Source organism: Chionomys nivalis, chromosome 2, assembly GCF_950005125.1.
Source record: "Chionomys nivalis chromosome 2, mChiNiv1.1, whole genome shotgun sequence".
NCBI lineage: Eukaryota > Metazoa > Chordata > Mammalia > Rodentia > Cricetidae > Chionomys > Chionomys nivalis.
The window spans coordinates 43596925-43623350 of record NC_080087.1 but is presented as its reverse complement, the minus strand read 5'-3'; the positions used below and the strand labels follow the sequence as shown (position 1 = coordinate 43623350).

At 34.5% G+C, this 26426-nt stretch overlaps 1 protein-coding gene across 11 annotated transcripts in view; it reads right to left on the bottom strand.

The window, feature by feature from the left end:
- Trdn (triadin) overlaps positions 1-26426 on the bottom strand; it is a 377801-nt gene that overhangs the window by 24804 nt on the left and 326571 nt on the right. For 3 of the 11 annotated variants that reach the window (XM_057761731.1, XM_057761733.1, XM_057761732.1), the window contains 11 exons: positions 22367-22396; positions 18734-18763; positions 16941-16967; positions 16531-16578; positions 15861-15908; positions 8927-8971; positions 7781-7801; positions 3354-3378; positions 2630-2670; positions 1531-1575; positions 375-398 (listed from right to left, as the gene is read on the bottom strand). In XM_057761731.1, the coding sequence (XP_057617714.1) occupies positions 375-398; positions 1531-1575; positions 2630-2670; positions 3354-3378; positions 7781-7801; positions 8927-8971; positions 15861-15908; positions 16531-16578; positions 16941-16967; positions 18734-18763; positions 22367-22396 (384 nt within the window). The remainder of the gene's footprint in view (positions 1-374; positions 399-1530; positions 1576-2629; positions 2671-3353; positions 3379-7780; positions 7802-8926; positions 8972-15860; positions 15909-16530; positions 16579-16940; positions 16968-18733; positions 18764-22366; positions 22397-26426) is intronic. The other 8 variants (XM_057761736.1, XM_057761738.1, XM_057761737.1 and 5 more) reach the window with 5 other exon arrangements.

Below are 26426 nucleotides of genomic sequence, written 5' to 3'. Positions count from 1 at the left end.
ACTATTACACGACTGACATGCATCTAGGACTTCACTAGCTCCTGGCAGATGTGTGAGTAGCCAATGGGGTTACTAGAATGCACTAATCTAGAGGAAGGATGTTACTGAGGTTGTGGCTTTTAGCGGTACATCTTTGCTACGGTCCTCTCTCTCCATTTCTCTGCATGTCAACTGCCTCTGAGGAAAGTCTCCTCTTCAACCACTTGTTCCCACTACCATGATACCCCACCTCATCTTAGGCCCAAAGTGATGGAGTGCTGACCACAGACTAAAACCACTAGAACGTTTCCCTCTTTAGATGACTTTTCTCTAAGCGTACTGAAGCCACCTACATGTACTAAAATGGATTTATTGCCAACACACACTGTACTTACTTGGTATCTTTGCAGGTTTTTCTTCTGAAAAGAGAATATATATTTTGTTTTACTAACATAATAAAGCAAGAGATTTGGAGCACTTGTCAATGGACTAGGTAAATGTATCTAATGTCGGTGGGTCCCTTCCCTACTGATTTAATAAACAAATGTAGCTTTCCATCTCCTATGAAATGTTTCTTTAAAAAACGCAGTCTCTTTTATAGATGACGATATTCATGCTTTCAAATAAGTCATTTTTCATCTCAACTGCCAAACAATTTAATTTTTTAAACACTCTTACTAAAATCAGCAGGATCTTTTAAAAATTATTTTGGTTCAACTGTAATTACAGATAACTTGAATAAAATTACTTTGCATGATGTAGTTTATGTACACACTTTATAATTTCTAAACTACATGAGATATATTGAGAATTATTTCCCTTTCAAAGATGAATAAAGGCAAGTAACTGCCAATTACATTAAGAAACTAATGACTCTGTAAATGCATCATACAAATTGGATTTTTTCTTTTTTTCCTTTCAGTGAGTGATGATTATTTGAAGTAGTGCATCTCATTTACTGTATGTTTATACCATAAGATACACAGTGAGATGATTATTCAAAATGCCAGAAGATTTGCTATTTTCTTGGAAAAGGAGATGGGTCATATATTCCTTCAACCACCATTCGTTAAATTTAAGTGATCAGGCTCCAAAATACGATGTAAATGGAATCTGCATTACATTTATATATTTTGAGATCTATACTGTTTCTACTACAGAATTGAGAATTGCCAGTTAACAGAAATACAATTTGTAAAGAAAATAGTTTAAATTGGGAGAGTTGTCTTAAACAGAAAATCACAACCATAAATAACTTAAAATTCTTCAGTAATAATTCTACTTTAAAAATTCTGTCATGTTTAAGGAGATAGAACTTACAAAAGATCCGAATGGAAACCAAGATACAATGAACTACGAACTGATAATATTGCTTCCTATTTCCTTCCTAATTTTTCTGCTAGATTTTCTGTCTGTTCTCACTCTCATATATTAGCAATAAAAGCATATCTACAAATCTTCTTAAAAACATTAGTGTTAATAGTAGTATCAAATACCATATCAATTTCCATAGCAACAGAGAATATAAATATTCACAAATTTCAAATTTACCTTTAGTCACATTGTGGCCCTGAAGATTTTCTTGTCTTGTGGGAACTGTTTATTAAATAAATAAATATATATATTAAATATGAAACTTTAAAATAGCTTTGCATTAAATAATTGCCTCATTTTAAATATTAAATTAATGATATTCAAAATTGCAATATTATAACTATTTCCTCAAGGTAATTCTTAGGAATTTCATTTTATATTGAACTAATGTCTAATGAGAATAACTGGTAGTAAGATGATCATTCTATTGTTACAAAGAGATATACAGTAGTAGTGCAATTATTTAGAGGATCCGTATTTGTGGAAAAGAAGTCACCATAAGCAAGCAAATTTGAATAAACCAAACATCATTTTTATTATTGGCAATCATGCTTTTCTCTTGGTCTGGCATGTGTTATTTAGACAATTAATTCCTCTGTAAATTTTCCAAATGAATATAATAAAACCAACCCTTACTGTATGATGCTAGAAGCTTACTAATAGAAACTTTACTTATACTTAATTTTAAGGGGAAAGGATAATGGTCATACTGTGTCCAGATTGTCCATCAATGGCAAAATAAATAAATGCTTAATTTCAGCAAATTATCTTTCATTCATTAGTCATTTTTACAATGACATCAGTACTTATTCACCAGTGATTTCTTTCAGTCAAAGCAATGCCTTTAAAATGCACACATTAAATTTAACTTAAAGATGATATAAATAAAACAACTCAAATAAGTCTGGTTTCAAAATTTTGACTTATTTTTATCTTTTTCTGATAGCATATACTTATTTTTAGTGTTCTTCAGTTAAAGAATCAATTAATATCTTAAATAAATCTTTTATTCATACACCCTGATGTTTGATTGATAGTGAATTTTGAGTCTTCAATATCCACAATTCAAAAGTCATATATATGGAGATTATTTACCAATAACTGATAGAATTTGCTGCAATGTAAATTTCTATTCCTTTAATACTTAATCATGTAAATGCTATAACTTTTCAATGTTAAACTGAAATTTTGATATATTCAATAATATCAGTACCTATATTTTCATACACTGCTTTTATATTTTTGAGAAATTCACATATAAATTCACTCTGTTTACCTTTATTTTCCTTTTCAGATTTTTCAACTTTCTTCTTCCCTAGGGAGAAAAAAATGACATATAATAATCAACTTATGAAATTAATGTTTTCATTTACTTTTGGAAAGCTGAAGATGAGACTTGAGCCCATGAGAAGAGGTGGGTAAAATCAGGTCTGTTCCATTTCGAGATGAGTAGAAACATTCTATAGATAAAAAGTATGCTAATTAGCTAATTATATTTAGCTACCTGCCCTTTTATTTTTTCTTATGTACTTTGAAGAATAAGACTATGGAATTAAAAAGAGAAATTCAAAATAGAAACAGAAAAAAAGTCCAAATTTTCATTGTTGCTGTAGGTAATTAAGATTTGACATTGTATAGCAGTTTCTCAAACTAAGGAAAGTAAACAATTAAAATTCACTGGGGACGGCAAAATAGATTGTAGAAGTAGATTAGCAATCTATGGTGTTGACTGGCTGATGGTTTTCTTTTGTATGTATTTTACACAAGAGTGAGAAATAATGAGGGGAAACTAAATATATGGTAGGAATGTGAAGTATGATTTCCATTCACTCTTAAAAGTGGGTTTGGAACATCTGTGTTTTTCTGCAGATGAGTATACCAAGAACTTGGGCATTTGGGTGACTAGTTCTGTTAATGCTACATAGTTAACAAAAGACTCAGGTTTCAACTGTTTTTACACAATTAAGTATTATTTCATTTCAGAGATGCAATATTTATCTGAGTCTGTGACTTCTGATGTTCCCTCTTTAGAAGAAATATTTACAAAAGAAGAAAATAGAAGAGAATAATGTTTATTTCAGTAGGTAATTGAACTTTATTTTCAGATATTCTTATTAAATCAAAATAGATAAAATGCTCAAAATGACAGAGAAATAATTTGAAAATTAGTGGTACTTCTAAAATATGATGAGATATCTACCTTGAAAATGGATTTAAGGTACAAAGTAAACCATATAAAATTACAACATAAACCTTAAAACTCCTTTGCACAATGCTTAACTTGATCTTATAAATGCATGCATTATCCATTAACTTTTATTAAATTCCCATATATAAGATGCTGTGCCATGGGCAATGAAGGGGAGCTATAAAAAGCAATGAAAACTAAGTCAGCAACTGACTTAGCACCTAGTGATATAAAGTGACATTTACCTTTACATGTAGCATCGCTTAGACACTGTTCTTTTTTGTTTAGTTAAATCACAGACTAATAATATTCTAAATGTTACTCGGCAAGTTTTCTTATCTTTAAAATTATATGAAAAGATCAATATTTACTGAAAATAAATCTTTCAAACCATAAAAACATACTTCTTAATACATTAAATTCTAGAAAACATGTATTTAGTATCAATCCTCTGTATAATTCTGGAAGATACTTCTCGAGTTTAGGAAGATATAAAATATTTTTACTAATGACTATAATATGTTAATAATAATAATGAGTTCATAAACAAAATAGTGTTTTCATATGGCAAGCATTCTATTTTGACTTAAAACCCTTTCTTTGGGTAATATTCTTTACATCAGAAGTGATAAAACAGACTAAAAATGGAAACAATTTTCTCCATTGTAAGGCCAGTATTTCAGGGGCCAAGAAGTGGCCTCTCCTCCAACATTCAATGTTTGAAGTTGACACTGGAAATTTTCAGAGAAAACCATACCTATAATTTTTATTAAAATTTAAAAAATATTTTACATACCAACCAGTTTCCCTTCCCTTCTCTTCTCCTGTTTCCTCCTCCCACTTACCTTCTTCCCCTCATCCATTCCTCCTCCACCTTCTCCATTCAGAAAGAGCAAGAACTCCATGGGAGTCAGCAAAGCATGGCATATCAAGTTGTATTTTTAAAGAATATTATAGTTCTTTCAAGAAAGAAGTTGGTCCTTGACTTTAAAAAAATCTGAGATAAGCTCCCTGATTCCATGTCCTAGGAATACTCATTACCCTTGTATGGAGCCAACCTCCCTTCTCACCTGTCTCTTTGTGCTAGCCTCCCATACCTTGAGCAGTATCTAACTGGGAAACCACTGGGCAGCGAGCTTCGGAAGCAGGTAGGTTATCTTCACTCTCCTAATTCTATTTCCAAATCCCCAGTATTATTTCAGCCCCATAGCATATCACTCACAGAAATCTGTCATCCATTTCTGCCTCCATAACCTGTGAATTATTCTTTACTTAACCAGCTTTCTTCCTTCATGTGTATCATTTCAGAGCCCACTTCAAGCTCATCCCCATTCTTTCCTGCCAGCACTAAATACCTAGAAATACTCCCTAACTAACATGAGATCCACAATGGCCAGAACAAGTAATGGATGAATTATAAGGAGGCACAGCTAAAACTAAGGATCATTTGAGAAGTCATATGGGAGCTTACTATAGCAGAAGCTTCCTTAAAGATAAACATATATGAAAGAAATCTAAATGTAATTGTTTCATAATGGTGGAGATAAAGAGCTAATTCAACATCTTTCCCACCAAATGAAACTCTGTGTCCTCTAGGTGATTTGTTGTCCAAAAGATGCCACAGGGAAAACCCAAACAATCCAGTATCATCAAGGCTATTGGCTGCTCTCCAAAAACTTATGATAAAGCCCTAGTGAAGAAGACAATTCCTATATAACTCATTGAACATGTAGCACTAGTGCATACCTCTAGGCTTCATGCCTACTTATTAGTGTCTATGGTACTGGAAGGTAGGCTTCATGCTACTAATAAAGCAAACTAAATACCAACCCAGTTATCAACCCTTTGATCTACAATGGCAATGTACTTTAAATACTCTGGTGCAATGATGGCACATAAATTTGGGGAGTACCCAAACACTATCTGATTAAATTAAAGATCCACTCCATAAAATGGAAATTATGGCCATGCTACTCCGGTTTCCAAGAATCTGAGACTAGAAAGGCCATGGGCCTACGGGAAAACCAAATACTACTGTTCTCCTGAGAGATCATAGCAACACAATGACTCCTAATGACGTTCTGCAATACCTTAGGGCATTTTCATGCTGAGCTATTATTAGAGATGCTTCCTCCTGAAGTACCTGGTACAATACACAGACTCTCAACTGGACAGTGTGCATAGTGAGAGACCTTGTAACGTGTGTGTGTGTGTGTGTGTTTATGTCAGAGGAAATGAAGGGCATGAAAAGAAAAAGGTCTTATAAACACAACCAGACTGATGCACATATGAACTCAAGAGACTGTCATAGCATCCTCCGGTTATGCACAGGTCTGAGTCAGATGGGTTCCAGTGCTGAGAGGAAAGTAAAAAGAAGCTCCCACCCTTAGCCTAGAAGCTATGTCCAATCAATAACCACTTACAAATGAAAAATTAATTTTTTCAAAGAATTCTGAGTATACAAACCAGACATAGGTTAGGCCTCATGCTAATCAGTAGACGGCCAATACAAAATGAACTCAATATTTTGGAGATGTCTGATTGTTTATTTGGTTGGTTGGCTAATTAGTTTTTGTGTCTCCTAATGCTTTGACTGGGTTTTCTTTTTAATATTACAGTTATTTTGCTAATATATAATGGTTTTGATTTTGTTTGTATAAGATTTCTGTCAGAGACACAAAAGTTTGTATCTCTGAGTATGCATGTTTTTTGTCCTTTTTCTCTGACTCTACTTTTTCCTGTTGTTTCTTTGTTTTGTCCTATTTCTTCTTTGTTTCATTTTATTTTATTTAGATACCTGTTTTTTCTCTAATGAAAAGAAAGAAAGGATTTGCATGGGTGGAGAGGTTGGAAAGTTCTTGGAAGAGTTAAGAAAGCGGAAACTGTAATTAGCATACATTATATGAAAATAAATCCATTTTCAATAAAAAAAAGTAAAAAAAAAGAGTGAGGAGAAGAAGGAGGAGGAGGAAGAGTTTGAGGAAATGAAAGAAGTTGTGAGGGGAGAATGAATTTAATCAGAATTGATTCAGAATGAATGCAATCATATTTTATTGTATATATGTATGAGTTTCCCAATGAGTAAACATTTTTAAAAAATAATGATCAACCGCTAGTTAATTTTTATACAATTTATGTTATTTTTCCTAAATAAAACCTGTGTTTTTAAACATTGTTTTTGTTTATAATGACATTTTATTATTATCTGAAACATCAAAGCATAATTTTTAATTACTGAAATCAATGTTTCAAATATTTAAAATTGAAATAAAAGAATACAATATTAGTTGAAGATAATTGAGGAATATATTAGAAATATCGAATTATGAATTTTCCTGACTCACATTGTGACTTTCACACTAACATTGAATGAATCTTCACATTGTGTTTATTGAATAAACCCTAACAATTAAACAGAAGTAGATAAAAGAGAGATGAAACTACTTGTGAGTTTATAGAGATTTGTTTACTTTTATTTTATATTTTTAGGTGTTTTGCTTGCATGTATGCACTGGGTACATGCCTGGTGTCCTTGGAGTCCAGAATAAGGTATTGGACTCCCAGGAACTGGAGTTACAGATGGCTGTAATCCATCATGTGGGTGCGGATCTAGAACCTGGGTTCTCTGGAAGAACATTCAGCATTATGAACTGCTGAAACCTCTCTTCAGTTCCACAGCTATTTGTTTTATCTATTTGTATCATTCATGAAAAATATGATACAGGGGCATAGTGAAGGAAAGCATTTTAGGCATTCCTCATGTGTTCAAATATGGTGCACTAGGTGTAACCATAGATTCACATGCTCTGGTGTTAATAAATAGAAAACACCATGTATCTTTTGTTGATAAGTTTGTTATATAAATAATATTATAATAGTCTTTATATTAATAAACCTGTTTTTGAAACTTAACTTACCAGTTATGCACATTGTAAAATAAAGTTTCATAACAGAATGTTCTTTTTAAAAACTGTGCATTATTAGTATGTGAGCAGGCTTTTGTGTGTGTGTGTGTGTGTGTGTGTGTGTGCATGTGTTTGTGGGTGAGTGTTTGCATATGTGCTATATAACACATGGATGGAGGTCATCGGTCAACATTGTGGACTCAGTTTTTATTCTGTCTACCTTTAACTGGTTCCAGGGGATTGAATTCATGTCACCAGGAATGTATAACAAGTAGTACTACTCCATGAGCCAGCTCACACGCCCATATCCTTCTGTTCTAAATGATATACTTACTTGAAGTTGATTTAGGCTTATCTAAACAGAAAAAAGCATGAGTGAAAATTTTCTATCATATATGCATATATATAATGTTAACTATATTTTCTATTTTACTGTTATAAATAGGATAAATTAAGTGTATATTAAAGTAAGCAATAGAGTAATATTTCATAAGTCTTTAAAATATTTTCTAAAATTTTTTAATAGATCAACTATAAAATTTGGGAATGTTGAGCTTCTTAGTTTTCTCTTCATCTGCAAATATTTTAACTTTTATTGGATAAGACAATAGGCATTTAAAATAATCCTAATCTCTACCTACTTATTATTGGCATAGAATAATGTTTCCACTGTCCTTTCTGGGAATGCATTAATATTCAATTAATAATTTGAATTCACAAGAATGTGATTGAAAAGTGATATAAAATTCAGGAAAATATAAATGTATAGTACATGAAAATCTACACTTTATGAGTACATTTCCTCTTTATCCAATGAAGTATGCCTTCTGGAATTATTAATCAAAGTATTATTCAGTCTTAAATATAAGCTTTCTTCATTCAAAAACAAATATTTCATTATAATTTGGGACATTTTTGAATGGTGATTGAATATATGAAGAAAAGAAGACAAAAGATTATTTTTTTCTGTTAGAACACTTTGTTACAGTACCTAAGCCATACAAAGAACCTCATATCATGAAACTTAGTAATATTATAAAATTTGTAAAGCTAATTGTTACAGATTTTAATAAAGGTATTTCAAGAAAATATTTTTTGCTGACATTCACAATCAGTCAAATTTAACACGAGTAATTTTTAATAATATTTTTAAGCCATATAAAGGCATACCGAACCATGAGTATGATAAATGGCAGTAATAGCAATCTTGCTAAATAGCTAATATTATTGAAAGAATTTGTAAGTTATGAAAGCAAATTCAGTTTTCTAGCTTCTCTGTATTATGCAGCATGCTTTGACAATCTTTTTTTATTACCTTTGAAACCACAGCTAGTGTCAGATAAGATAAATTATAGTACAAAACACAAAGCTAAACAGTACTGATAAATAAAACGAAAAGTGCCTTCATTTTGTTTTTATTGCTCAGATTTAATGAACATGGTGAACAAAGACAGCATGTAAGGCAAAAGGCCAAGAATACCTGTTGTCATAGACTGATGATCTTTTTCTTGAGGTTCGGCTTTTTCTAGAGGGGAAAATGAAGAATCACAGGAGATGTGAATATTTTTGGAGCAGGGAGTGTGTCACATTTCATGTTGGCAGACGACCCTCACTTGCACAGGAAACATATTCATAAAGCCATTTCTCTGCAACTTGTAACACAGAGAGTCTGTTACCAAAGAATATATTATAAACAGGGTTAGATTCATTGTCAAGGGACCTTGAAAATTTGCTCTCCCAACGCCTAAGGGCAGTGCCAGGTGCTCAGTCTCTTGTTGTCCTGTGACTTAAAAGGAAAGAGATACAACATGTCAAAGAGAACAATTTGAAGAAGCTGCTTTGTTAGTGAAGGTGGCCTTGTCTTGTGGCAAAGGGCAGTCTTTTCCTCCTCCTCTGACATTGCTGCCTTCAAGTTTCCTTCTTTCCATGTCAGAAACAATTGAATTCTGGGCATTGACTCTTGTCTTGTTTAAAATGTATTATAGATGTGCCTTGCTCTACAGTGTAACACACTTTATACCCTACACATTACCTACCCTCCAGATCCAGCCAGAAGCATCAATGCTTAAACCCAACCGGTTCAAGGATGTGGCAAATGAGACCAAAATTGATGAGCAACAGACACCTTTCTAAGACCTCTGAAAATATCCCAAGAAATAATTGTTTTTAAAAACTATCTCTTTATCATAAAGGAATGTTGAATTTTGTCAAATGCTTTTTCAGCATCTAATGAAATGATCATATGGTTTTTTCTTTCAGTTTATTTATATGATGGATTACATTGATAGATTTGCGTATCTTGAACCAGCCCTGCATCTCTATGATAAAGGTCTTGGAGAGAGTAGGGATACAAAGGTCATATCTAAATATAATAAAAGCTATTTACAGTAAGCCGACAGCTAACATCAAATAAAATGGAGAGATACTCAAAGCCATCCCACTAAAGTCAGGAACACGACAAGGCTGTCCACTCTCTCCATACCTCTTCAATATAGTACTTGAAGTTCTAGCAATAGCAATAAGACAACATAAGGGGATCAAGGGGATTTGAATTGGAAAGGAAGAAATTAAACTGTCGTTATTTGCAGATGATATGATAGTATACATATGCAACCCCCAAAACTCTACCAAAGAACTCCTACAGCTGATAAACACTTTAAGTGATGTGGCAGGATACAAGATCAACTCCAAAAAACCAGTTACCCTCCTATACACTAAGGATAAGGATGCAGAGAGGGAATTCAGAGAAACATCACCTTTCATGATAGCCACAAATAGCATAAAATATCTTGGGGTAACTCTGACCAAGGAAGTGAAAGATCTATTTGACAAGAACTTTAAGTCTTTGAAGAAAGAAATTGAAGAGGATACCAGAAAATGGAAGGATCTCCCTTGCTCTTGGATTGGGAGGATCAACATAGTAAAAATGGCAATTCTCCCAAAAGTAATCTACACATTCAATGCAATCCCCTATCAAAATCCCATCAAAATTTTTCACAGACCTTGAGATGAGAATAATCAACTTTATTTGGAAAAACATGAAAACCCAGGATAGCCAAAACAATCTTATACAATAAAGGAACGTCTGGAGGCATTACCATCCCTGACTTCAAACTCTTTTACAGAGATTCAGTATTGAGAACAGCTTGGTATTGGCATAAAAACAGAGAAGTCCATCAATGGAATCTAGTAGAACACCCGGATTTTAACCCACAAACCTATGAACACCCGATTTTTGATAAAGGAGCTAAAAGTATACAATGGAAGAAAGAGAGCATCTTCAACAAATGGTGCTGGCAGAACTGGTTGTCAACCTGTAGAAGAATGAAAATAGATCCATATCTATCGCCATGCACAAAACTCAAGTCCTAATGGATTAAAGACCTCAATATCAGTCTGAACACACTGAAGCTGACAGAAGAGAAAGTGGGAAATACTCTACAACATATGGGCACAGGAGACCACTTCCTATGTATAACCCCAGCAGCACAGACATTAAGGGCAACATTGAATAAATGAGACCTCCTGAAACTGAGAAGCTTCTGTAAAGCAAAGGACACTGTCACTAAGACAAAAAGGCAACCCACTGACTGGGAGAAGATCTTCACCAACCCCGCAACAGACAAAGGTCTAATCTCCAAAATATATAAGGAACTCAAGAAACTAGACATTAAAATGCTAATTAACGCAATTAAAAAATGGGGCACTGAACTGAACAGAGAATTCTCAACAGAAGAAGTTCAAATGGCCAAAAGACACTTAAGGTCACGCTCAACCTCCTTAGCGATCAGGGAAATGCAAATCAAAACAACTTTGAGATACCATCTTACACCTGACAGAATGGCAAAAACCAAAAACACCAATGATAGCCTTTGCTGGCGAGAATGTGGAGTAAGAGGTACACTCATCCATTGTTGGTGGGAATGCAAACTTGTGCAACCACTATGGAAATCAGTGTGGCGGTTTCTCAGGAAATTTGGGATCAACCTACACCAGGACCCAGCAATACCACTCTTGGGAATATACCCAAGAGATGCCCTATCATACTACAAAAGTATTTGTTCAACTATGTTCATAGCAGCATTATTTGTAATAGCCAGAACCTGGAAACAACCTAGATGCCCTTCCACGGAAAAATGGATGAAGAAAGTGTGGAATATATACACATTAGAGTACTACTCAGCGGTAAAAAATAATGACTTCTTGAATTTTGCATGCAAATGGATGGAAATAGAAAACATTATCCTGAGTGAGGTAACCCAGACCCAGAAAGATGAACATGGGATGTACTCACTCATAGTTGGTTTTTAGCCATAATTATAGGACAGTGAGCCTATAATTTGCGATCCTAGAAAAGCTAAATAAGAAGGTGAACCCAAAGAAAAACATATAGTTATCCCACTGGATATTGGAAGTAGTCAATATTACTGGGCAAAAATATGGGAACTGGGGGCTGGGATGGGATGGGGGAAAGGGGAGATGGGGAGAGAAAAGTGAGAAGGGGAGGATAGGGAGAACTTGGGGGAATGGGATGGTTGGGATAATGGAAGGTTGCATATGGGAGCAGGGAAGTATATATCTTAATTGAAGGAGCCATTTTAGGGCTGGCAAGAGCCTTGACTCTAGAGGGGTTCCAAGGGGTTCAGAGAGATGTACCCAACTAGGTCCTTGGGCAGCTGAGGAGAGAGAGCCTGAAATGGCCCGATCCTATAGCCATACTAACGAATATCTTGCATATCACCACAGAACCTTCATCTGGCGATGGATGGTGATAGACAGAGACCCACATTGGAGCAATGGACTGAGCTCCCAAGGTCCAAATGAGGAACAGAAGGAGGGAGAACATAGGCAAGGAAGTCAAGACCGCAAGGTGGGCACCCACCCACTGAGACGGTGGGGCTGAACTATTAGGAGATCTCCAAGGCCAGCTGGACTGGTACCGAAAATGCATGGGATAAAACCGGACTCACTGAATATGGCGGACAATGAGGGCTGCTGAGAAGCCAAGGACAATGGCACTGGGTTTTGATCCTACTGCATGTACTGGCTTTGTGGGAGCCTAGCCGGTTTGGATGCTCACCTTCCTAGACCTGGATGCAGGTGGGAGGACCTTGGACTTCCCACAGGGCAGGGAACCCTGACTGCTCTTTGGACTGGAGAGGGAGGGGGGAGAGGAGTGGGGCCTGGGGAGTGGGGGGAGTGGGAGGGAAAAGGGAGGCGGGGAGGAGGCAGAAATTTTTAATTAAAAAAATTTAATAAAAAAAGAAAAAAAAACTATCTCTTTTCCACCAATTGCAGTGTTTTAAATCCCACATGGTGGATTATTTTAAAGGGAAGTGGGTTTATTTGGAAACTGAGCAAAAACTAGAGTGGGACACACTAATGGCCTCCGGAATTGTATTGGGGTGGTCCCAGTATGTGTCTGCCTTTCCTTTCCTTTGCTTTTTACCTTAGAAACTCTCTTTAACTACTGATATTTTTCTTCAACATCACATACCAGCCATTGAAGAAGATAGATATGTGAGAATAAATTATAAACTAAACTTGAAAACTCTCCAGAATAGAGTTCCATTAACTGTATTTACCTAAATGTTATGTTATAAACTCGCACAAAATAACAAGTAGATGCCAACATTCCAATATAAAACAATGAGAACCACACTACAAAAGTTAAATAAAATCACACACACCACATCTGAAATCCATGTAGAGTGTTAGTGTACCTTTTTGTCAAGTATACATTTGCATTCTAATTAGGCTCCGTAAATCTACACCCCATCTCCTGTACCACCAATATGACATCCTATCTTCTTGTTCACATTTGTCTTTAGATCTTATCATTTCATTTTTACTCAGTGGCTAAACAGATTGTGTTCTACAAAGATATCTCCCTGAAGAAGCAGAATGAAATTTTTGACACATTATTAGACTTATTTCACTTCTGTCAACATGGGATTTTAAATGTTCACAACCTCCTAAATCCATCAGCATTTCTTGAAGAATTCATCATTACAATCTCTGTATAAGGAAATGATTTTTGCAGTTCAACTCAAGGAAATTTTACAGTTTTACCATTTTAGTGGATAAGTGGCAAAATGTTTATAAATTTTTGGTTTTCAAAATACGCAATCTATAAGGTAGCTTGAAAATAAAATTTAATACTAAGTATTGTTAATAGCATAATTACTCATTTAATTTCCTCTTGCTACAAACTATGTAAATTTACATGATTTGCTAGCTACTTTTTGTTGTTGATATTTAATTACTTATATGGACTTACCTTTTTAATATTAATAATACTTATAGACCTTCCAGACATTTCTTCCACACAAATATAATGAATCATTAATTAATATTGAACCACAAGGATGTTAAATCAAAGCCGTAAAATAACATCAATTTATCACATATAGAAATTTAGTTATAGTCTATACTAAAAACAAATAAAAATGAGCAAATTGTTAAAATTCAAGTTAGTAGGCAACTTTATTTGCTGATTAAGGGCTTTACTTTGGAGAACAAGGCAAAATAGACAGCATACTGATGAGTACTAGCCACAGAAAAAATAGAAAAATATTTCATTCATACCCATATGTATTTGTTCTTGGCTCAGATTATTTTCTCAGCTTAAAGCAAGCCTGCTTTTTTTCCTGAGCACTATTATGTTAAAATAACAAATATAATTATTCATATTGCTTAGTGAAAAGCTGACTAAAGATATGAAATGCACATAAATTTACAACAATCTCTGTATTTGGAATACAAATATGCCAAGATAGCTTTTTATAACTTTAAATATCAACAATGGGCTGAGATACTCCCGGCTTGAGGGATGTCTCAATATGGCAGTATGAAAATTAAAGGAACATTTATTGGTGTTAAAAATTAACTCAATGGAAGAAGAAAGAGAAAAATGGTCATATTTAATAAAGTGAAGATGTCTTGGGATAGCCTATAATTTGTATAAGTTATTTTCCCTTGAGTTCTATTTTATTTCACAAAATATTTTAATATTATCATCTCAGTTCTAAGAAAAGAATGCTTCATAGATTGTTTGTGTTAGAAAAATTAAGCACAATAAAATGTGCATCACTGAATAATCAAAGTGATGAGATTTCATCTAGGATTCAAAGAAAGAGGATAAGGGGTTCAAGACATCAGTTTAGAGCAAGACTCAAAAGTTTCCTTTGTCTTCTTGGAAAAGTCTCCAAAATTGAAGAGTGTGAATTCTTTTTCCTACCCATGAAATGATGGAGGTGTGTTCTACTGATCTTATGGCAAATCTTTAAATAAACATAACCACACAACTCTTTGAGGAATGAACGGAATCATATGAGCTAATTTATAAGCAGACAAAGCTTCAAATTCTGTGATTTTAATTTATTTTAAAATTGTATTGTTGTTTGTGCTTATTCTTACTCTGTGTGTATCTCACTTGCATATGTACACACAGACTCTTTCACACACACATATACATAGAGACTGAGAAATAGAAATAAAGATAGATAGATAGATAGATAGATAGATAGATAGATAGATAGATAGATGATTGAAAGATGATAGATAGAGATCAGGTGTGTCCATTGTGAAGATCAGAGAACAACTTTGGAAGCCAATTCTCTCATCTTATGGGATTTGGGAATTAAGTTCAGGTCATCTCACTTGTATACCAAGCATGTTTATTTGTTGGTTATCTCGCTTATCTAGATTTCTGCAATTTTAAGATTTGAGAAAATGTGATTTGACAATAAGATGAAAGATCAAATTAGAATACATGATGTTTAATATTTTAAATTGATCTTCTAATAAATTATATATAATTTTGCCAATCACACTCAAAAAATAATGTTAAGTCACTTTAGTTTCTACTATGTCCAATGAAAATTATTTTGAAATTATCCACAATAACTCATAATTTTACAATTTATGGCTTTAAATGTGTACATGGCTCATTCATGATAATTCAGACTAACAAGAACTGAAAAATGACAAAAACCAAAATGCATGCTAACATGTAAGGGAGGGAATCAATGGGGTTTCCACCCTAAATTAAGAATTACTAGTGATTAATAAACTCTGAAAGGAGAATTAGTTTCTCTCAGTGATGAGCCTCCTATTGGCTATCCAATATCAAGCTGTCAGCCCTAAATAAGCAACATTTAATAAAGTAAGCAGGTTGTATTTATCAATCTATACATACATATGTTTGTGTGAAATAATAATAAAGGAAAATAGGCCATGAATATGAAAGGTAAGGAGCATGGGAGAGGTGGGAGAAAGGGCAGGGATAGAGGAAATAATATGATTATATTTTAATTAATTTTTAATTAAAAATTGTACATACTTAATGCATACTTGTGCATATCTATGTGCACAAAACTGATCTAGAAAATATTATAAAGGAATTTCTTTACCTGTCTTCTCTGCTGTGATAGCTTTTACCTGCTTGAGAACTTTTTGCTCTGTGATAAGAAAAAGGATTAATACAAACAAAAGTTTCCAACATTGCAGTAAAAAGCAATCAAGTATTCCAACCTTCATAGTTTGTATTTGTTTAGATAAAAAATTAAAAAGTTAGATTTTCAATGAAACAGCTAATTACAAGTTCTTTTAGATTGAATGAAACCACAATGAGAATGTCCCAGAAGAGATCTGCCCAGTAACTCTCTTGGTGAATATTTGCAGACTTAATTTGTCTCTGATCCTGTGCATATTAACCTTTCCCTATAGGACAATGTTTAGAAGACTGTCTTGTCCAGGATTCAAGGACAACATTTGGAAGACTGTCTTATCCAGGGTTGGAAAAGGTAAGTCCCCATGTGGGGTCCATTTACCTGGAGGCTGAGTGGGATGCTGTTTGCAGTAAGCCCAGGTCTGGTGGGCAGGGGAAGCAGGCTGCCTACTTGAACCCTACTGTTACACTCTCTGTTCAGCCTATGTTGGAATGATGATGAAAAAGTGCTCTCTAGAAGCTGATGGCTTAAGGCATGTGTTACCACAAGTGGCTTTGGATCTGACTCTTCCTTTTGATATAAGCAGAACAGTGGGAGACCATTGGATGTCACAGTGCCATTTGGGAAATACCTGGTTTAGCACGAGGAACAACTTGCTCTGGTTTGGAATTGCCCTGTTCTGAAAGTCATAAAAATGATATGTCAGACATTTTGAAGTTTTCTAGTATAGCACACAAAGAATATTCTGTATGACTTGGGCCAATGGTTTTAAAATTGAAAATAGCAATTATTCCAATAAGGAGAATTATTTTGAAACTTCTGGGCTATCCCATTTCATATCAAAGTGCTAAAGGATTTGTTTTAGAAAAACAGTACAATCATACAAAACTTTTTCTTTATATAACACCTGTAATTTTCAAAACACAGGCTTTTGTAAAGCATAAATGTAGAAGCATAGATTAAACTTTGCAATTCTGGAAATGAAAAATGCTCTTTTAAAAGACTGTATATGAGCATTACAGAAGAAACAGAAATACATACTGTGTGTTTGAGCTTTGTCAGGTAGAGCTGAAAGAATAAAATTTTAATAAATTATCTAACAAATACAATATTTTAAAACAACTAATATTAAGTTTTAAGTGGTATTAAGTATAACTAGCTTTAAAAGGCTCTTTATTTTTAATGCTGTATCAGTGATGTGGTTCAACAGCTATGTATTGGTTCATCAGGTTTGGACTTGCCACCAAACCTTGTTGATGATTTAAACTTCCTCCTCCTCAAAACTCACAATGTAGAAAAAATAAGCCTATTTCCAGAAGTTAGTCTCTGATATCAATTTCCACACCTTGGCATGAGTATATGCACACCACACACACACACACACACACACAATGTAAAGAATTACTCGTAATTTTAAAATTAACACACTTTCTGGTAAAATGTGCTCACCTCTAATAAACAAGAGACATGAGAAAAATATAAAAAGGTAGATAGACATTTATGTATGATGTATGCACACATAATATTATTTACAAGAGCCTCCAGAAACAAGTTATGATTATAACTGCTGAGTAAATTCTCGTGAGGAGTGGAGGGGGATGGCTACACTGTACATGAAGCTAGATTTAGATTCTTAGATTAGTTGATAACGAAAGATTTTGCTACATCATTTCTCATAATGAAGGAATGGCTTCCATAGAGCTTGAGGGCTTTCACAAACTTGCTTCAGGTCAGCAACCAGTTGGTACCAAACAAGGATTTAATCATGACAGTATAAACTAAACGAGGTCATCGTGTTTTTCAGGTCAACCTCAGCTGTTAATAAAATGATACAGTTACTCTAGGATGGTTTCTCAAGAAAATTACTCAGGGCATTGTAAAAAATTAGACACGGTGTAGAATTTTAGCTCCAACATTTGTTAGCTTGAAAATACTGAAAAACTAATTGTATGAATTTGGCCTTTTGAACTATCTCCAAAACTATTGCATAAGGATAGCACTTGCTGTGCTGTGTGCTTCCCTAACGAAGAAAGTAACAGTGCAGTGTTCATTTGTACTTCATAGGCGTCCTCTTGAGTACTAGTCATTGCTTTCCTCATTCCCAAAGAGCCCACGACTTTGTGTTTGTGACTGTTGTAATAATTGATATAAATAAAGCCACAAAACAGACATGATCACACCTGATATCAAAACATTCAGAAGAACATTCTAAATCTTGGAGTAATTTCTAAGTTAAATATAAATTAGTGAGACAACAAAGATGACCCTAAGAGAGACATACATGGATCTAATCTACATGAGAAATAGAAAAAAACAAGATCTCCTGAGAAAACTGGGAGCATGGGGATCGTGGGAGAAGGCATAAGGGGAGGGCAGAGGAAGGAAGGGAAGCAGAGAAAAATACATAGCTCAATATAAACAATTAAAAAAGGTAGTGGTCCTCAACCAGTGGGTCATTGACCCCTTTGGGTGGGGTCACATATCAGATATTTGCATATCATACATTTACATAATGATGAATAGCAGTAATAAATTACAATTATTAAGTAGCAATAAAATAATTTTCTGTTGGAGTCACTACAACATAAAGAACTGTATTAATGGGTTATGGCATTAGAAAGGTTGAGAATCACTTATATAAAGCCATACTCTAGCCATATCTCACAAAATAGAAATCTGAATTTTACTAGAGTATTATGAAATATTATTAGACAATAGAAAGGGGAAAATCACAATTAACTGAGAGACTGTGGAAATTCTGTTGGTAGTCAGTGAAAATTTCAATTTCAGCCTGTGGGAGGTATGAATTCTAATACTATAAACAATATTGTTACCTGTTTTTGCTTCCTTTTTAATTTGTGGCTCTGAAAGGAGAAAAAAAACAAAAAGAAGTGACTTTAATGGAATAAACTAAAGCACAAATTTATCATTAAAAATATTTTGTGCATATACTTTTGTTGTATGATAGGGCATTTCTTGGGTATATTCCCAAGAGTGGTATTGCTGGGTCCAGGGGTAGAAAGAGGAACATGGGATGTACTCACTCATATTTGGTTTCTAGCCATGAATAGGGGACGTTGAGCCTATTATGCGTGGTCCTAGAGAAGCTAATTAAGAAGGTGAACCCAAAGAAAAACATTTAGGCGATGAATGGAGACAGAGACAAAGACCCACATTGGAGCACTGGACTGAAATCTCAAAGTCCAAATCAAGAGCAGGAGACAGAGCACGAGCAAGGAACTCAGGACTGCGAGGGGTGCACCCACACACTGAGACAATGGGGATGTTCTATCAGGAACTCACCAAGGCCAGCTGGCCTGGGTCTGAAAAAGCATGGGATAAAACCGGACTTGCTGAAAATAATGGACAATGAGGACTACTGAGAAATCAAGAACAATGGCAATGGGTTTTTGATCCTACTGCACATACTGGCTTTGTGGGAGCCTAGGCAGTTTGGATGCTCACCTTACTAGACCTGGATGGAGGTGGGTGGTCCTTGGACTTCCCACAGGGCAGGGAACCTGGATTACTCTTAGGGATGATGAGGAAGGGGGACTTGATGGGGGAGGGGGAGGGAAATGGGAGGTGGTGGTGGGGAGAAGGCAGAAATCTTTAATAAATAAATAAACAATAAAAAAATATTTTGTGTTTATCTCCATAGACAGTGAAGAATTTTGCTAATTATTATTCCAGATCCTTAGTGCATTGTTAAGGAATGATTATTGAACACAGTAGATAGATTCCCACTATCTACTTGTCTGTCATTAAGGTGTTTTTTAAAAGTGTGTCTCAGGTGAACAGGTAGTTGAGAGTTTATTTAAACCTAAACTGTCTTCTTGGTTTCAAGCTAGTTGTAAAAAGTAGTTCTAAACTAATATTAGATAAATCATTTCAACCACAAAATTAGAAGAGATTGTCTGAAAGGGACCTAATTGCTATCTGTTTAATTTAGGAATTTAGATATATACTATTATGGTTTGAATGTATGCCCCCAAAATAGGTTGAGTCCTCAGTATCAATACCTGCAAAGTGACTTTGTTTGGAAACGGGGTTAGTACAGGTGTAATGAATTAAGATGAGATGAGACTTTGTTAGGGTTGAGTGGCTCCTCATAAGAGGCAGAGAGGGAGAGGATGGACATGTGACAATGGAAGCAGAGATTGAAGTGATGATGAATTTAAATCTTAGGGAATATATGAATTAATGGTAACCACCAAAACTTAGAAGAGGCAAAGAAGACATTTCGGTTAAGCTTGGAAAAGGAATGTCATTCAACCTGTATAGTTGTGGTGGAACACACATGTTGTTGTAAGAAACAGCTTGGAGTACATTATTCCTTTCATAGAAACTCATAGATTGTATTGATATGTGAGATACTGCTATAACATATGCAAATATGGATGTAGACTGTGAATAACATAGTGGGGAGATACTGAAAAATTTGTGAAATGCATGAAAAGAGCCTGGATTTACTTGAAGAGATTACTATTTACATAAAAACAGACACTAAAGACTGTTCTGAAGACAGTTAAGAAGGAAAGAGAATGAGATCAATCTTGGTCATTGAAGAAGAGGGTGTATTTATTGAAAGGCAGAGCACTTAACTGAATTATGTTCTTCTGTAGACTGAACGTCCAAAATTGCAATCAAATAACTTGAGTTTCTAATAGCAGAATATTCCAAGAACATGATAAAGTGTGTGTAGACTAATACCAATCTGTCCCTTATAAGAGAATGGGAAAACTATTTATCAAAACTATTTATAAAAAATAAGTCATTCCATAGTGATTTGAGAAAATTTCATCCAGTCCTTAATCATCCTACAGACAGGTCTAACTGTACCTGGACAAAAGAATGAAATTATGTGTAAATCAGCTTGATCCAACCAGTCACTTCTATAAAAACAAAAGAAAAATGGCCAAGGAAAGAGCTATGGAGGATCTGTCTTCATTGAATTATCATGGATTAAACGTGAGATGAATCAAGCTCCTGAGAATTTTAACTAAGCAAATACAACACAATTGAAAGGACAGAGACAAAATCAAGTGAAAAAAATGACTAAAAAAGGTGGAGCCATTCTTAGCAAGGGCCTGATATGCGCCTACCACCCCATCAAGCTCAGAAGAAACAGAAACAGAGAGAATATTCTGAAGACTTGAAATTAGCCAGGATTGAGAACTTGTTTACTTATAACATCCTTATTTTTACTTATAATTTTTCCACTTACAATGAGAATGTGCACCTAATGGCTGTCTCACCACTTTGTTTGTAAGCAAATCATTCACTATGGATTCACAGGTAGAGAATATTTTCCCCCAAAGCTGATGTAGATCACCTAAAAATGGCAATATCTGTAATTGTTAGGTGTTTAACACATAATGTAGTAATTAATATGTAACTAGTTAGGATGTAACAAAAGGGGTGGAGGTAGGTATCTCATCCACTGTGACTGGAGTTCTTAAGAGGAAAGCTACTGAAACAAAACACACTCATGGAAAAGATGGCCATGTAACCATAGAGACAGAAGTTAGAGTAGTCTGTGCGAAGAAAGGCACAGCTAGAATGCTGGTAAGCATTAGCAGTCAAGAAAGGCAAGGATGGATTCTTTGTGGGTTTCAGAAAAAAAAACATGGCTCAACCAAATCATTGATTTTGGATTTGTAGCCTCCGGTAACTGAAGGAATAAACATACATTATAGAGTCATCAGTTGTAATGTTTTATTGAGCTCTATTCTACAGCACTAATATATTCATCAGCCATGAATCCAAATTTTAACTGTTTTCACAGTCGTATGCTGTGAGTTCTTTTGAAAACGTTTCTGCTGCATACTATCAGTTATGGAATTGACTAAGTCAGGAGGTTGGAAAGAGAAGTATGGTGACAGATTTACCTGACAGGAATCTGTGCTTGCAAAATTTAAAGATGTGGGTTGGCAAGAGTCAAGCAAGGACCAATTGCTTTGTTTAAACCATAGAAACTTCTTGTAGTGTTTATATATGCATACCATGTTTTTTAGAAGTTGATATCTTAGATGAATTTACAAAAAGCTTTGTTGTTTTATTTTTTCCTTCAATGAGTAAATATTATATATTTGTAATTCTCAAGGTACATTTGTAAGGTATAAATGGATACCTCAGGACTGCAACAATGTCAGAAATATAGGTTCTCTTTAAAAATAAGTAGCATAACAATCTTGTCTATAAAGGCCTGCTGTTTTATTACTTGTTTATTTAATTGATTACTTATTTAATTACTTATTTATTTATTTGTGTGGGGTGGCAATTGTTTGAATGACTGAGAAGTGGTGGAAGGAAAATGGGTCAGGAGGGAATAATTATACAGAAACAACAATTGACCAGGATTTTACTTAAATATGACAATCTATCTTCCCATAACATTTCAAAGAGATATGCTATTCACTATAAATATGGAATACATGCATGAATTTGTACATTCAAATACATACCTGACTTCTCTTCTTTTTTGACTTGTGGCTCTAAAAATTTAAATTATAATGATAATGAATGTAATTGATCTCTTTTCTACACATGCATTTCTATTACATCATAGCAATTATATTTTAATATGAAACAAGCAAAGGACATTTCTTTCCGATCAAAAGAAAAATTTCTTAACAAAAAATGTAAACTCCAACTAAAGCTCTTAGTGACAGTGTTAAGGATGGTTATATTTCCAGTGAATCAAAAATAAAGGAAAAAGGAAATTTTCAGCATAGTATACTGCAAAACATATAATTGGAGTCTATGCACAGTGTACAGACAAAACTGTGAAGCAACCAACTTTCAGAATAGTATTTAAAATGGGCAAAGATGAATCTATAAAAAACTTGCATCTAATATTTGTGATTTTCTGCTGATTTATTCATTCATTAGGCATGCATATAATATATGTGGTGGTATGGGCTTCACATCTTTGCCTGTGAAACATTGAAAGAAATTAAAGATGTCAGTCATGAAATGCTTATTGAATTGTTATCATTCAATATCATAGAATTCAGATGTGTTTAAAATAAACTAAACAATAAAGATTTCAGCTGTTCCTCTTTACTGAGCACTTATAACATTTTTATTTATTGCTCATGATAAAAATGCTAATGGTGATTCATTTTAATTATAGAATTTTAGTGTGATTGCATTCATTAGTAAAGTTAGGATGCTCACCAATTCTTGTGCAGCATAACTTTATGTATAAAGTTAAGCACACACTTTTAATTTTGACACCTATCAATTTTAGTTCATTATTGTGCTAGATGAATAATTTGAATATTTTATAATTTTATTAGAATTATTAATGTTATCTACTGAACTGGAAGCTCTGACTGAGTACAGACACATTTATCCCAGCCTAAGCAGATAGTTCAGGGATTTGTAATCTTCTGTAGAAGGTCAGGTAGTCTGAACCTCATGTTTTAGGTCGTTATGTTCCACACATCTATAGTTTTAATAAAACATATTTTGGAGGAATATATTAAATTATTAATGAAGCAATTTTATACTCCATATTGATCTCAGACTTTCTAATTACCTTCAAAATGATAAACACAGAAGTTATTCTATAGTGCCCAAGGCTCATTTTTTTATTGAATTGTTTAAAAATTGAATTTAAGGTTAAAAAAAAAAGGGAAAGTTTCATGTACAAGTAGAAAACAAATGCTCAGGAATTTATTTACCATACTCATAATTTGAGTGATTACTTTTACTTGATTTAAAGAAAGAAAGCAAGTTAGTTTTTTCCAAAATTGGGGGGGTTATCATACTAAATTTTAATATGATTTAGACAGTTATAGCACAATTACAGACTCATAAAATTCTTGAATATAATATCATTTTATGCAAATAAAATATGTGGAGATTTTTCTCTGGCAGAATTGCTTGAGGAATCTTATATAAAATATCATTAAATAAGTGAATTAACATTAAGTAAGAGATAAAGCCTTAATATAAAATGAGTGGAATCTTAAAAATTTTACAATACATAGTTAGAGATTTAAGAATACATTGCAATCAATTACTTTGGTCTTATTAAATCAAAACACCTGTTTGTGACTCGTCCAGGTTTTATCAAGTGTTTACGTGTTCATTGAGAAGCCTTATCAGTCTGTGTCCAATTGTAAGGAATTCCAACTACAGTTCCCAGAGCAACCTCATTGTCTAAGAAACCGTCCTCACCCCACATCTGACATCTGCTCCATAAGAAACCCTTTATGTTTGTTTGGGTGTTTGGTTTTTCAAGACAGGGATCTCTGTGTAACAACTCTGGCTGTCCAAAAACTTCCTTTGTAGACCAGGCTGGCCTCGAACCGCCTGCCTCTGCCTCCTGAGTGCTGGAATTACAGATGTGTGCCACCACTGCGTGAATCATAAGAAACTTTTCAGATGTGCCCTCCCAAAGTTTGTCATTTAGGAGCTTTCTCATATGATTCTGAGGACCACTTAGATTGCAAACAGTTATCCCAAAGGGGTATTAACAGCATTTGTGCTAGGTCTTGATATACTATGTCTTGATACATGTATATGGCTGCACATTTGTAATTTATTAATAATGACTGGTCTGAGCACATTGAAAGAGAACAAAGATGCCCTGATGAAGGAATCTCACTGATGGAGGAAGGTCATTGGTTAACTAATAAAGAAACTGCCTTGGCCCATTTGATTGGTTAGCCTTTAGGTGGGTGGAGTAAACAGAACAAAATGCTGGGAGAAAGAGGAAGTGAGCTCATACGCCTTAGCTCTCCCTCTGGGGCAGATGCCATGCCACTGTGCTCCAGAGCAGACTCAATGAAGCAAGCCGCCAGGTCAGACATGCTGAATCTTTCCTGGTAAGACTGGTGCTACACAGATTATTAGAGATGGGTTGATCGGGATATGAGAATTAGCCAGTAAGGGCTAGAGCTAATGGGCCAAGCAGTGTTTAAAAGAATACAGTTTGTGTGTTGTTATTTCAGGGCATAAGCTAGCCAGACAACCAGGAGCTGGGGCAGCAGGAACGCAGCCCGCAGCTCCCACTACATCTCACCAGTAAATTGTAGTATCAGATATGCCATTTATAGCCCTGATTTGATATCAGCTCACATATCAGTTAAGATAACATTGATTGAGTCTAAATCTTAAAAAAAATATAAGAAAAGTCACAGATAAAAAAATGATTATCTTTTTATGATTGAGTATTACACACATACACACACAAACACATATGTTTATGTATAGTCTAAGTGGATGCATTAGATAAAGTTAATGTTTAGGCAATAATGTAAAGGAAATATGTAAAACATTTACTAGAGAAAAATCTGTAAGGCGGTAGTTCTCCAGCAACAGTAATATATTTGAAAGAAAGTTTGAAATTAAAACTTTTTTCCTATTGTGTTTTGTCAGCTTTACAGCTGAGGAGGAATTTTAGTTTCTTTTCTCCCTTGTCAATTCTCCTGACACCTTTGGGTGTGACCAGAACTAGTTCTGGTGGCAGGGGAGATTGGGTGGTACATGTAAGTTCCAGTTCAATTTCTCCAAGCATTGTGTTTGAGATGGGCTTAGTCTCCATCAACAGTACTTTCTTTTCAAGTCCAGAAAGCAACCAAGGAAATGGTAATAGCTTCTATTGTTTAGGAAGTCTCTTGAACTCCCTTGACCAACAACTCAAATGAGGTTTCTCATGTTTACCACCTGAGATTTTGCTAAATTGTTTATTGCTGTTGTGTGGAACATTATCACCTCAAGTAGCCTAACTTAAATTATTTCAATGTATAAACATGTATGCACATGCACATATATACATACATATATACGTATGTATGTGTGTATATATATAATGTGCTTTTCTTAGTTAAAATAAAATGTTCCTCTATGTATTTTTCCAATTACCCATGGATCCTTGGTGTTCTTTACAACTCCTCTTTTCCTCTCCCTCAATTTCCCTCCAACATTCCTCTTGCTAGATAAGGTACCATCTAGCTTTTTCCACTTCTGCCTTCACAGCACCCAGGTCCTACTTTTCCCTTTGCTACAGCTCATTCTATTTCTACCCTAGTTCTTTTTGCCCTCCTGGTTTCTGTACTTACTCAAGATTCTATACTCATAAAAGATTTAAAGCTAGAATGGACAAATGTTGGTGAGTGCCTTTCTGTTAGATGCAAGGGTGAGACTGTGGCACTTACATCTCAAGGGTAATCAAAGATACAACTCAAGACATACTCAATAGGAGCAAATTCATGCAGGGCACTGTACACCCAGCCAGCTTTGTGTGAATAGTGAGGTAAAGGACCCTGGAAGAGAACCAACAACCACCACATTCCTAAGCCAGTAAAATTGCCAACTTTATTTTAATATCCATCCTGGAACAAGCAAATAAATATAATTCTCATACCTCATAAAAAAAAGATTTTTCTTTGTACAGCAGATAGAGCCCAATGCAGAAATCCACATTGCCAAAAATGCAGAGAAAACTGACTGTGGGGTGGTCATCCCATTAATACTTCTATAATACAACTTTTACACATAAGGTTCATCATG